Raw genomic sequence first — 14,853 nt, forward strand, 5'->3', positions numbered from 1 at the left:
AGGCCTTTGGATGGCTAGAATGTCATTGAAAAAGCAGCCTTTCATCTTCAACTTGATATTCAGGAACAGAAAACAGTCTGCTTGAACCAAGTTGGGAGAATAGGGTGGGTGGGATAAGATGGTGGGTGATTTGATTTGTGGCATAATAACACGTTAAAACTGTTGCCATGTGTGCCAGAGCATTGTCATGAAAAAAATTCCAACTACCTGGAGTCCAGGCTGGATTCGAAGAATGCAACGCATCAGGTGTTTCATTACTTCCAAATGGAATTTAGAATTCACGGTTTGACCAGTCGGGTGAAATTCATGATGAATTAGGCCCTTTGAGTCGAAGAATGCAATCAACACCATTTTCACTCTTGATTTTTGCTGTGTGACTTTTGCCAATCTTTGTGCTCCAGGATTGAACCAAGCAGCGGACTGATGCTTCATTTGCAGATCATACTTGAAGCACTAGCTTTCATCCTCAGTTACAATTGTTTGTAAAAAATTTGGGTCGTTATCGGCAGTTTACGAAGTCTTGAGCGCAAGAAAGACGCACCTGTTTTTTTTATTCAGTCAAGAAGGATGAAACAAAACGAGAGCACACCTTTTGGCAGTTTATCTTTTCTTTTAGAATTGTACATACCATGTCTTTACTGATGACTCTTCTGTTATGGCCCGAAGGGTAAGATGAGATTTTTCGAGCAGGAGCGCACACACTTTCGCAACGTTTTCATTGTAAACAGCAGTTGACAGCCTCTCGCTTCGTTCATTGTCATCAAACACATTGATGACAACGAAAACTTAATATTTTAAATTTTGATAAAACTAATATTTATAGAGATATAATGAATTAAAAAATAAACATAGCCACCATTTTTTTAATTTGCAAAGGTACTTAATTCCTGATTTTTTGTTAATTTTAAAACTTTATTACCAAGACACTTACCAAATACTAATGTGATTCATATATCCAAACTTGAGATATAAATTTTTATATAAAAATAACAAAATGGGTGACAGGGGGAGAAGGAAGAAGAAATTGCCATTTTTCCTAAGGATATTTTTTGTTTAGTTTTACAAGTAGAATCTGAAAAAATACAGCCAGCCCTCACTTTTACAAACATCCTGTATATTATGAGAGATAGTTGTCAACTTCTTTACCACAAGACCTAGTATCTTAACAATAAAAGTTGTTAGAACATTTTTTTTAAATTCTGATTTTCAACTTGACCACCATATTTCTGTATTTTATACCATAATCCAAAATGTATTTTATACCATTAATTCATCAAAATCATCCATGGATTAACTTTGTAATAGCTATATAGTGATTCCAAGGGGCCCATTTTTCTCATGTGAGGCAGTATAATCTTAAGAAGATTGTTGTTAATAGAAGCTACATATTTTAAAGAATTAGCCAACAACTACGCTAAATCTGTATTATATTTATAAAACCTGATAATAAGGCAAAAACAATATAAGCATATGAAAATCACAAAAGTAAAGACAAAAAGAGAGAGACAGTTAATATGAATTAACAGAAGTTTTAGGTAAAATACTAACATTCTTAAAATAATTTAACTTCAAAAAATAAGTATAAAAAATTAAAAGATAATCAAAACTTAATAAAAAAATGTACATCTGTCACAATTTTATTGTTAAGCTTTTATTCTTACTTTATTCCTCTTTTTCTTTTGCTGTTAAGCACTGGGATCTTTCAGTTGTAACCCTTACACTCCCTCTTCACAGTTCCCTCTTCCATTATTTTTTTCAGAACAATTTCAGAAAAATACTCTTCCCATTTTCCATAAGATCTTCTCCCCCTCCTTCCATTCTCTGTTATCATTATTACTTCTCTTTCCTATTAAACTCTATTCTACAAACATCACCCTAAATATACAATACAAGACTGTTTTATCCACTTACATTCTGCACTTTATGTCTTGCAAAATTTATATCTTTATCTTACGCTAATTTCTGTAATAATTTTAATGCAAAACAGGAATCGTAAGCAATTACACCATACCATATGTATATAAGCACCACACAAAAGACAAAATCATTCAATTACCTTGAAGAAAAACCACGAATGTTTCCCCCAAATTCCCCTTCAGCCTGATTAGACTTCCATGCAGAATTATCATTGTTCCTAGCAAAATCTTCATCAGCAACATTCAATGGTCTTTTTAAACTTAATCTGAAACAAAATAGCACAGACATTTAGTGGAGGGCTATATTCATTATAACTATACATTGAGTAAGGAATATAATAATAGCAGTAAGGAACAAGGCCTTTTCGTTTTCACATTTGACTTTCAAAAGGTAAAAAGTTACTACTAATTTTGCAGAAAGATAAAAAGGATTGCAAAGAGCTTCCTAATATTTCAATTTAATTCATTAAAAAATCCACCTCCAAATTCAAATTCATGGAAAATTGAAAAGCAGAACTGATTAAGAAAACACAAAATAGCATTTAATACATCCAAATCTGAAAAAGGTAACAAACAACAAAAATGACAACATTCATAACAGATGTGATTTCTAAATTTAAACATAATTTAATTTTAAGATTACACCACACAATATGAACCCCAATCCAATCAAATTTATATGGTATGAAGTGAACCATCTATGTTCATTGTGTTGCTAATTACAACACAAACAATAATTTGGATGCAATACAAACATTACTACCTGATATTAAACTGAAATTTGTTATACTAGCATGGAAAAAAAAAGTAGAAATATTTTTATTACAAGAATATATAATAAGTTACCGATAAGTTTGTTTTAAATATTGTTGACGATGAATCAAATTCAATAGATCATGAAATAAATGACGATGACTTACCGGGATTTTTATATTTCATAAGAAGCTTAAAATTATACCCAGTTCATAGCTGTTAGTATTTACAGACAATTATTTTCTAAATTTAATGGTAAGTCAAAGAACTTATGAGGAGTGGCTGAAATGTAATGTATAGTTGCTCATAGTTCACTAAAAGAACTAGTTAAATGAAACAAGTACGGCATAAAAGTATATTTTATTTGCTATAAAAACTTACATTTAATTTTCTGCATAATCATTACTTACAGCTACACATTTCTCCCAATGGTAAACCAGTTTTCTTCTTCAGTCAATGCAGAATGCTAGGAGTCTTTCCTTGGTCCAGGACCTGCATCCTTCAGTTCAGCATTCAAGGTGAAATAATTACTCTTCATATCCCTCTTTAATTTCAGAAAGAAATAAAAACTGCAGTACACCAAATTTGATAAGTATGGAGAGTGTAGAATAGGTTCAATATCATCTTCACAAGAGTCTCGGTGGTTGCACACAATATAAGTGGCAAGGCATTACTGTGTTGCACAATTATCAGCTCCATGGATTGTTAAACACAACATACACATCTCCTAAGGTGTATTAGAAGCACAAAAAGGAGGTGGAAACACCTTACACAATTTTATTGCCCACCATAATACTTTGATCAACAGCTTTGTCACCATGAACTCCTTTTATATGACAATAAATATCCTTAACTTTTACTTTTCTGCTATTAAAAATTCAATCAATGCACTCTGTTTCAGATACATTGACACCAGACATACTCGACTAACCACAGAGACTGACAGAAAATGGGTTAAAGAGTTTTGAAATGTTGGTAGTAATGGACTGAAAATACAAGCTCCTGTCTCTCTGTGAGAGATTCTATTCTCCCATTACATTCTAGTGTGCATTACATTTCAGCCAACCCTCAAATCATACACATTATTAAATTAAATTTCTAATCGCAATACAATTATTGTTATAATTGTATTATACTAATAATTTCATTAATCACAATAATATTTACAACTGGTAAACAGACAATTTAACAGATACCACAATTCGAATTTATAATTGTTGGTAAAAATTAAATCCTAGATTCTGATTACACTTTTGTCCCAACTTAGTCCTCTAATGCTGTTTAAATACCATTGTACTATATGACACACCTATTTGAGGCAAATGAGTAGCATAATTGGCCAAGTACCACGTACTTCTTATGAGAGTATGGAATCATTCATTTTGGAAACAATCATCTATCATTAAAAAAATTAAAAGAAAATACGTAATTTTTATAGAAAAAATTATAAAAATAGATCATATCTAATGGTTCTGCTGCTCTTGGGATTTAACTTCAAACATATGCACATTAAACAGATGTTCACAATGTACACAATTACAACTCTGAACAAGGAATCTACAGAAACAGGTCAGACTGTAAAATAAACACATACACATATCTTAATAAATATTGGATTGGTCTAGTGGTGAACTCGCCATAGCAAATCAGCTGATTACGAAGTCAAGATTCTAAGGTTCAAATCCTAGTAAAGGTAGTTAGTTACTTTTATACGGATTTGAATACTATATTGTGGATACTGGTGTTCTTTGGTGGTTGGGTTTCAATCAACCACACATCTCAGGTATGGTTGACTTGAGACTGTCTACAAGACTAGACTTCATTTACATTCATAAATATCATCCTCATTCACCCTCTGAAGTAATTCCTTATGGTGGTTCAGGAGGCTGAACAGAAAAAAGAGAAGGGTAGGTTGATATAGGCTTCAACAAGAGAATTTTAACAATAATGTAATAGTAGATCAGTTTGACACTACACAATGTGAAACATTGTTACCAAGTAAACAATGTTCTCTAATTGATGGTAAACATCATCAAAAAACTTTGTTATAATTTCTCCTACTCAGGCAAAAAATTGCAGCTTTGGTAAAAAGTCTGCAGTAAACTTCACTTAATTCATGAAATTAATGTAATTTGCATTATGAAATTAACGTAATTTGCATTCTAGTTGTTGAACAACTAAATTTAACGATTTAAATGTACTATACAGACTGATTCCAAATTCCACAGCAATCCCTCAGGAGACGATTCTATAGCCAAAAATAAGAAAAAAAATTCATACAAACATAGGTCACAAAACGGTTCGTTTGTCAGTTTCTGCTCCTAAAACATTTAGCCCTGCTTTCTGCTCCCTCTCTGAAATTAAACCATATTAAAAATTTTGGGGTATAAATTGAGGGCTAAATTTGGTATTTCCTTATGGTCTTTGATCTATGAGATTGAATAAAAGTGGTCCCAGACCTCTATCTTGCTTAGGTTTTAAGAAAAACAGTATAAAAAATAAAAAGGTTTTGTCAGAAAATACACTTTTTTAGGTTTGGAATAAAATAACTTCCTTAATTTACCAATAAACAAATAAAATTTTCTAGTTAATTTTGTAGAGAATTTAATTCTGAGAAAATTTATGTAAATAACATTTATTGAGAAGTCCAACTTTAATAAAAAAACAAAACACACAAACAGGATTGGAAAAGTGGTATGATTTTAAACAGAATAATACACATACAAATACTAAAAATTATAGAAATAAATTAAAAGACATTCTTCTAAAAGATATTCAAGATTTTTAATTTTTTGTAAGTTAGCAATAACAGCTGGTTAACAACTAAATTTAGTATCTAGCATTTGAATATTCATTTGAGCAGTGTTTGTGCTGTTATTGTACAGTCAGACATTCACAGTGGGTGATGCCCCAAATCTGTTTTCATTTGGAAAGTTGATGGACATGTTAATTTATGGTAAAGTAGATAAAAATGGACTGACTGCTGTGCGTGAATACCAGGAAAATTATCCAAATCAATGAGTACCAGATCGTAAAACATTTGAGGCGTAACTTTGGAGAGGAGGATTCTAGAAACAGGTATGCTTAAACTACAATTCAATGCTGGTCGTGAACTTTTTGTGAGAAATGCCAATGCTGACGAAGCAGTATAAAATGCACCTGCAGTATCTTCCACCTCAAGCACCAGAAGGTTGTCACATTGCAACCAGTGATTGAGAAACATCATTTGATGTTTCACAATCAAGGGTGTGGCAGATGTTATGAGAGCAATAATTATACCCATTCCATACAACACACATACAAGAGTAATTACCACCTGATTTTGATAAAAGGATGAAATTCTGTCAATAGTTAATTAGAAAATGTGAACAACATCCCAATCTCCTAAGTAATATTCTAGTTACTGATGAATTTTGTTTTATAAGAAATGACATTGTAAATTACCGAAACTCACACTCAGGCAGAAGAAAATTCCTATGAGATGGCTACAAGTCATTTACAACACACTTTTTCATTTAATGTGTGGTGTGGTCTTCTTGGTGACATTCTCATAGGCCCTTTTTTCTTACCACCAAGGCTCAATAGAGAGCGATACTTGCATTTTTTGCAAATAAATCTGATGGAACTCTTGGAAAATATTATAACATTTGTACATGGAATGCAAATGTGGTTTTCCAATGATGGCACACCAGCTCACTACTGTCATAATGTGATGAACATTTAAATAACACATTTAGTAAGCAATGGATAGATAGAATAACTATCAGGAATAATTATTAGGCACATCTAATAATGCTATTAGATGTGCCTGGCTGGCATGGATTCATCAAGCTTACCTGTGCAATGAATAGAATTGCTGCCACACTGAGTAACTACTTTGAATAAATGCTTGCGTCTTTAAGTAACAATTTTGATATTTAATAATTTTTTGAAAAACCAAAAAGCATGTGATTTTTTTACATCTATTTTTAATTCATTTTTTCTGTTACTGGTAAGTTCTCATATTTATTTTCATTTACATTATGTTGTTAAGATTGTTCTGTTTAAATTTGTATCACTTTTTGGAACCAGTTTGTGCATTTAGTTTCTAATTAAAGTTGAACTTCCTAAATTTGTGTTTAATTTTAATAGATATTATTTACATCAATTTAAATTCTCAGAATTAAATTCTCTAAAAAGTTAACTAGGAATTTTTATTTGTTTATTGGTAAATTAATAAAGCTATTTTATTCCATACCTAAAAAGTGTATTTTCTGACAAAACATTTTTGTGTTTTACCTGGTTTTTATTGAAACCTAGACAAGATAAAGGTTTGGGACCACTTTTATTCAGTTTCTTTGATAAAAAACCAAAAGAAAGTACTAAATTTTGCGCTTGATTTGTATCAAAAAAATTGTAGTGTGGTTTAATTTCAGAGAGGTAGCAGAAAGCCGAACTAAATGTTTTGTGACTAAATGTTAGTGAAGTAACAAACAAACTGTTTTCTAACCTATTTTTATATGAACTTTTTTTCTTATTTTTAGCTATAGAATCTTCTTCTGAGAGATTGCCGTGCAATTTGGAATCACCCTGCATAAATGATTTTATTTTGAATGCTACAACTTGATATTAGAAGTAAAAAGCATTGGAGGTACAAATGCTGGTGTACATATATTGTTGTTAAGTCCATTTAAACTTTTTATATAGATTTAGAAATGCGGCCTACTAACAGAAAAGATCTAATTTATCTAATTTTTAATTGGTAGCAATAGTTGAAACAAATTTTAAAAACGACTGTGGGGCAATGTTTTGAAAAATAAAAAGATAATTGTAGAATAAATTATATCACTTTGGACTAAACTTCCTTCTTCTTGCATACATTTTCACCACACTGAATCAACCTTTTCTAAAATATCAACAGGATTCACACAAAATACAATCAAAGCTATAGAATATATTTGAACACAACTACATTGGTAACCGTATTCTGCTCGAAAGTTAGTAATACTAAGTTGTAATGAAAACACACTATCTTAACATTTTTATTTTTATCACTGCGAGTAATATTTGTAATTATCAAACAAACTTGAAGTTTGTTTGATAACAAAATTTATATTTATTTTTGATAATATAAGTTAAAATTTTTTAAATTTATTTTTGATAAAAGTTTGTTTGAATATATAAAATTTGGATACAATACAGCCTTGGCATTATCACGAATAAATTACTTAAAATCGATCTAATACCTACTGCATGCAACCTATACCTGATTAAGTAAATAGGGTAAATGAACTGCACCTACTAATAACTTGAAAACTTTACCTTTCCACTAAACAATAAACCAATAAATTAGATTACGATTTACTGTTAAACTTGAAATAAATCATTTTATTTATTTTTTAACACAAGTAATGTAGCACACAGTTATTAAACATTAACACAATAAATTTCTAACCTATTAACCTCTTACCTAGGAGGACCTTCATTAGGATCTCTTCCTATTATTTTTTTAATATTCTCTTCAACCCCTTTTAAATCCTCTTTGGCTTTTTCTAACTCTGCCTGCAAACTGCCGTAAACTTTCATTATTGTAGACTCCATTGCACAGATTATATTTTAAATAATCTCACTCACTAATAACTCCACAAACAAGAACTACTAAACAGTCGGCTACGGCAAGTAGTGCTACCACTACAAGTAACTTAAGTTAAACTAATTTTTATTAACCGCTACAAATTCACACTTAACATGAAAATAACACTAACACTACTTCCACCAAACTATAAAATTACCAATAATTATAAATTTAAAAAAAACAATTATAATATTGATATCCGCAATTAATTTACGTTAAGATGGTTAACTGATGGAAAGTAGCTGGTAATGAAAAATTGTAATATAAAAATTAATTTCATAAGATATAATAAAATCTCTAATAACTAGAATTAAAATAAAAAATTGCTAATCAAACTGGAGTTAAAATAAAGTTCATAAAAATACAAACGTATATAGAACTGAGATCACAGTTCAAGACTATATTTTTTTGCATTTACAATGTTGTTAGCACTTGGATCGCAAATGTTATTGCACTAAATAATGTATCAAACTGGTACATTCGGGGACATTGTAAATTACCGAAACTCACACTCAGGCAGAAGAAAATTCCTATGAGATGGCTACAAGTCATTTACAACACACTTTTTCATTTAATGTGTGGTGTGGTCTTCTTGGTGACATTCTCATAGGCCCTTTTTTCTTACCACCAAGGCTCAATAGAGAGCGATACTTGCATTTTTTGCAAATAAATCTGATGGAACTCTTGGAAAATATTATAACATTTGTACATGGAATGCAAATGTGGTTTTCCAATGATGGCACACCAGCTCACTACTGTCATAATGTGATGAACATTTAAATAACACATTTAGTAAGCAATGGATAGATAGAATAACTATCAGGAATAATTATTAGGCACATCTAATAATGCTATTAGATGTGCCTGGCTGGCATGGATTCATCAAGCTTACCTGTGCAATGAATAGAATTGCTGCCACACTGAGTAACTACTTTGAATAAATGCTTGCGTCTTTAAGTAACAATTTTGATATTTAATAATTTTTTGAAAAACCAAAAAGCATGTGATTTTTTTACATCTATTTTTAATTCATTTTTTCTGTTACTGGTAAGTTCTCATATTTATTTTCATTTACATTATGTTGTTAAGATTGTTCTGTTTAAATTTGTATCACTTTTTGGAACCAGTTTGTGCATTTAGTTTCTAATTAAAGTTGAACTTCCTAAATTTGTGTTTAATTTTAATAGATATTATTTACATCAATTTAAATTCTCAGAATTAAATTCTCTAAAAAGTTAACTAGGAATTTTTATTTGTTTATTGGTAAATTAATAAAGCTATTTTATTCCATACCTAAAAAGTGTATTTTCTGACAAAACATTTTTGTGTTTTACCTGGTTTTTATTGAAACCTAGACAAGATAAAGGTTTGGGACCACTTTTATTCAGTTTCTTTGATAAAAAACCAAAAGAAAGTACTAAATTTTGCGCTTGATTTGTATCAAAAAAATTGTAGTGTGGTTTAATTTCAGAGAGGTAGCAGAAAGCCGAACTAAATGTTTTGTGACTAAATGTTAGTGAAGTAACAAACAAACTGTTTTCTAACCTATTTTTATATGAACTTTTTTTCTTATTTTTAGCTATAGAATCTTCTTCTGAGAGATTGCCGTGCAATTTGGAATCACCCTGCATAAATGATTTTATTTTGAATGCTACAACTTGATATTAGAAGTAAAAAGCATTGGAGGTACAAATGCTGGTGTACATATATTGTTGTTAAGTCCATTTAAACTTTTTATATAGATTTAGAAATGCGGCCTACTAACAGAAAAGATCTAATTTATCTAATTTTTAATTGGTAGCAATAGTTGAAACAAATTTTAAAAACGACTGTGGGGCAATGTTTTGAAAAATAAAAAGATAATTGTAGAATAAATTATATCACTTTGGACTAAACTTCCTTCTTCTTGCATACATTTTCACCACACTGAATCAACCTTTTCTAAAATATCAACAGGATTCACACAAAATACAATCAAAGCTATAGAATATATTTGAACACAACTACATTGGTAACCGTATTCTGCTCGAAAGTTAGTAATACTAAGTTGTAATGAAAACACACTATCTTAACATTTTTATTTTTATCACTGCGAGTAATATTTGTAATTATCAAACAAACTTGAAGTTTGTTTGATAACAAAATTTATATTTATTTTTGATAATATAAGTTAAAATTTTTTAAATTTATTTTTGATAAAAGTTTGTTTGAATATATAAAATTTGGATACAATACAGCCTTGGCATTATCACGAATAAATTACTTAAAATCGATCTAATACCTACTGCATGCAACCTATACCTGATTAAGTAAATAGGGTAAATGAACTGCACCTACTAATAACTTGAAAACTTTACCTTTCCACTAAACAATAAACCAATAAATTAGATTACGATTTACTGTTAAACTTGAAATAAATCATTTTATTTATTTTTTAACACAAGTAATGTAGCACACAGTTATTAAACATTAACACAATAAATTTCTAACCTATTAACCTCTTACCTAGGAGGACCTTCATTAGGATCTCTTCCTATTATTTTTTTAATATTCTCTTCAACCCCTTTTAAATCCTCTTTGGCTTTTTCTAACTCTGCCTGCAAACTGCCGTAAACTTTCATTATTGTAGACTCCATTGCACAGATTATATTTTAAATAATCTCACTCACTAATAACTCCACAAACAAGAACTACTAAACAGTCGGCTACGGCAAGTAGTGCTACCACTACAAGTAACTTAAGTTAAACTAATTTTTATTAACCGCTACAAATTCACACTTAACATGAAAATAACACTAACACTACTTCCACCAAACTATAAAATTACCAATAATTATAAATTTAAAAAAAACAATTATAATATTGATATCCGCAATTAATTTACGTTAAGATGGTTAACTGATGGAAAGTAGCTGGTAATGAAAAATTGTAATATAAAAATTAATTTCATAAGATATAATAAAATCTCTAATAACTAGAATTAAAATAAAAAATTGCTAATCAAACTGGAGTTAAAATAAAGTTCATAAAAATACAAACGTATATAGAACTGAGATCACAGTTCAAGACTATATTTTTTTGCATTTACAATGTTGTTAGCACTTGGATCGCAAATGTTATTGCACTAAATAATGTATCAAACTGGTACATTCGGGTACAAATTTTTGGCGAAAATATTTTTTTTTAGGAAAAAAACTTGTTAACAATCATGAAGATGAATTATTTGGCGAAAAATTGTTTTATTAGAAGATCGATGTCCCTCCTAAGAGTAAAATGCTTTATTAATGTTTACGTGTATCAGTAACTAAATTAATAAACAATTTACAATAAATAAACATGGTACGTAATTAGAGAATTCGTCAAAAAATAGGTATAGAATTCATTATTTTAAAACTATTTGTAATTTTTTGATAATTTGAATACAATTCAGCCTTAGCATTATGACTTTAGTTTTAAGGATAAATTTTATATGAGATGTCTTGTAAATTTAATTTTTTTTTCATTAATACCAATCCACTGTTCAGTTCAACATAACACGCCACATTTTTTAAAATGTTAATTTGTCTCATAAGTCATGAGATGTATTCTATTTTGTTGTTAGATGATAATTAACTTGGCATAAATCATTTTTTTACAAACGTTTAGAAAGCTCATAGTAGGGATGGGTTTCTGGAACATGATTCACTCTGCTAACTATGACCTGCACTACACTAACCCTTCCATTATTCTATAAGTAGTGCTAACACTACTTAAGACACCCCAAGTAGAACTACTGTGCATCTGTGTGTTCACACTTTAATGACTAATACTTACAATATTGTATCGTTTTCTTGTTTATTTCTTTGATTTATTGATAAAAATTATATTACTGTTTGATTCATTAGATAGTCATGTGTATCCTGTCTATTATATAATTTGTCATTATACAAGCCTGCAAGTGATTCATCAACAAAACAAAATGTCACATTAAATCTGAATAAATATTTTGATTCAAAATGACTTATAACTATGCAAATCTTGACAAGAATTATAAGCATGTCTAATTTTATTCCAGTTCTAGACACAACTACTATAAATTCAGTTGCAATCAATTTAATTTACTTACTCTTAATTTTTTTTAGTGTTTCAATATGTGTAATAACCATTATGACAAATCATATAGTTAAGAGAAAATGTAAATTATTAAAAAACATGAGTTATTGATAGTGAAGAATTATCCAAGACTGAAAAGGATACAAGGTATGAAACTAATCATACAAGTAGTGAGAGTTACCAGTCTCCATGGCGTGAGTGGTAGCATCTCAGCCTATATCCAGAGGTCCCAGGTTCGAATCCCAGTCAGGCATGGCATTTTCACACATGCTACAAATCATTCATCTCATCCTCTGAAACATTACTTATTGGTGGACCTGGAGGTTAAACACAAAAAAAAAGTAGTGAGGGTAAGTGCAGTAATGTGCTTCAATTAAGGATGGAAAGATTCATTGGAAATTGTTTACTCCAAATGACATAGTCAACAAGCTGTAGAAATCATAAAGAACCATGCAGTATGTAGCATCAGAGTATCAGGTTTAGTAAGATTTTTTCAATGAAAATATTTTTAGTTCCATCAAAGATGAAGTAATAAAAATAACTATTGTTTAAGGATTATGAGTTAGAGTGGAGGGGAAATGGATCAATTTAAATAATAATATATCTCAAGCTCACCAGTAATAAACAATATTATTCTCTGTTCCATATTCCATGTAACTATTTTCATTGAAATATTATATTCAATATCATGTGGTTTTCTATCAAAGCTAACAAAAAACACAAATAATTTTAGATTATAACACAGTTAAAAGCCCTATTATGAGTACACTTGACTTGTCACATAAAAAACCAACCAGTGGCCAATGATAGTTTTTTAAAAATATTATTGATGCGTACAAAATATTGTTTTACAGACTTAAGTCTGAATAAAAATTTACTTATCAAAAGAACATCATACTTACAAGAATTACAAGTATGAAAGTCACTTATTACACATCATGTATGAAAAAATTGGCAGGAGTTGTGTCGGAGCCACAGCTGCAAACCTTTAGAACATAGAATACGTCACATGTGATACAGGGTTGTTAATGTGCAATGAAAGAACTTTAACGATGACAAACTTAGTTTTAAAAAGTATAAAATTTTATTGACAATATCATTGCACAAGTTAGACAGTTGGTACAAGGAAGACTTTATTTACATCAGATCTATGACATGAGAAGTAGCTCATATAAGACAAGAGATCGACATTGACATTCAGCATTTTTTATTTTATGCTTTTTGGAGTTAGTTGCAATGATCTGTTTTTAGGCGTTACCATAGGTAATACTTTTAAACACGTATATCACCCATATACTATGACATTTCATCTAAACAAATAATTTTTGTTTAATTACATTATTTAGACCTTTTAACTGTATTATTGTTATTATAGCACACTGCATAGGTAATATTCGATGAGATAATTTCAATGACACCTCACTAAATGTTCTATCCCATCAAAATCCAGAGATATGCTAATATTAGTGCACATTAATATTATCATATCTCTAATAAAGTAAGTGCAAAATGAGCCCACTTTTCCTCCATTCTCCTTGTGCTGGCTGATGCAATAGTGTGTTCATCTTGTGCAGTTTATAAGCTTTGTTCCTTCATTTGTCAAACGGTATATCATATAACTGTGGATCTTTTGTTGTTTAGAAGATAATTCACATTACATCTTATGAAAACTTAATACTTAATTTTCTGTTTATTAGGTCAGGTGGGCCTAGTGCCAGCCTGAAAATGAAGATGTATTCTCCATCAAAAAGGAAATGCATGCATAGATCATGAATTCACTTAGCATTGCAAAGGCTGTGAATACAAAGGAATACAAAGGTTCATTCCTTCCAGAAACATCTAATACAGAAGTTGCAGTGAGAAGAAGGCATGCTACAAGTTATATTCATTAAAATATAACAGTAAAACAAATAATAAAATTTGTTCTAATAATATTTTCATCATATTTTTAATTCTCTTTTGCAGTTTAACATTTTTTATAAAAAGCTTCTTTTTTGAGAAGTAGATTTATTTTTCTTAAATAAAATGTACAACCAGAATGATCCCATGTACAACCAGTCAAGGTTTATTGCTTAACACCAATAATCTGTCACATCTGGTGGAAGCTTATTCCCATTTATGAACTTATTTCATAAGTATTATAAAGAAATTAAAAAAGAGTTCATTCCCTGCTAATAACATCCCAGTTTTATCCTTTCCCATGACCAAAATGCATTAGAAAAACATACGATGTCACTTTGTTTCAATACAATAGTTACATAAAACCTGTATTACTTTTATTTTCAGAAAGTGGAAAAACAAATTGAACAATACAAATACATACAATACAAAGTGAATAGCTCTACTAAAAAAATTATTATTGAATTCATATATTATAATAGTTAAATTCATCACAAAACTTTTACAACTTTTTAAAAAATTTTCTTTTTTTTAAGTTGCATTAAATTAAAAAATATCATCAATAATTTGATCAACTTC

The 14,853-nt window shown here is 29.7% G+C and overlaps 1 protein-coding gene and 1 long non-coding RNA gene across 5 annotated transcripts in view; one reads left to right on the forward strand and one right to left on the reverse strand.

Annotated features, from left to right (window-relative positions):
* Pnn (desmosome associated protein-like protein pinnin) overlaps positions 1 to 8,328 on the reverse strand; it is a 44,764-nt gene extending 36,436 nt beyond the window's left edge. For all 4 annotated transcript variants that reach the window (XM_075366749.1, XM_075366748.1, XM_075366747.1 and 1 more), the window contains exons 1-2: positions 8,119 to 8,328; positions 2,057 to 2,182 (exon numbers count right to left, since the gene is read on the reverse strand). In XM_075366749.1, coding sequence (XP_075222864.1) covers positions 2,057 to 2,182; positions 8,119 to 8,249 — 257 coding nt within the window. In that variant the 5' untranslated portion in view covers positions 8,250 to 8,328. The remainder of the gene's footprint in view (positions 1 to 2,056; positions 2,183 to 8,118) is intronic.
* A 3,067-nt stretch (positions 8,329 to 11,395) lies between these two features.
* Positions 11,396 to 14,429, forward strand: LOC142324498 (uncharacterized). The gene is made up of 2 exons (XR_012756307.1): positions 11,396 to 11,622; positions 14,073 to 14,429. It is a non-coding gene; the product is annotated as an uncharacterized LOC142324498 (long non-coding RNA).
* Positions 14,430 to 14,853: the final 424 nt, after the last annotated feature.

Source organism: Lycorma delicatula, chromosome 5, assembly GCF_047948215.1.
Source record: "Lycorma delicatula isolate Av1 chromosome 5, ASM4794821v1, whole genome shotgun sequence".
Taxonomy (NCBI): Eukaryota; Metazoa; Arthropoda; class Insecta; order Hemiptera; family Fulgoridae; genus Lycorma; species Lycorma delicatula.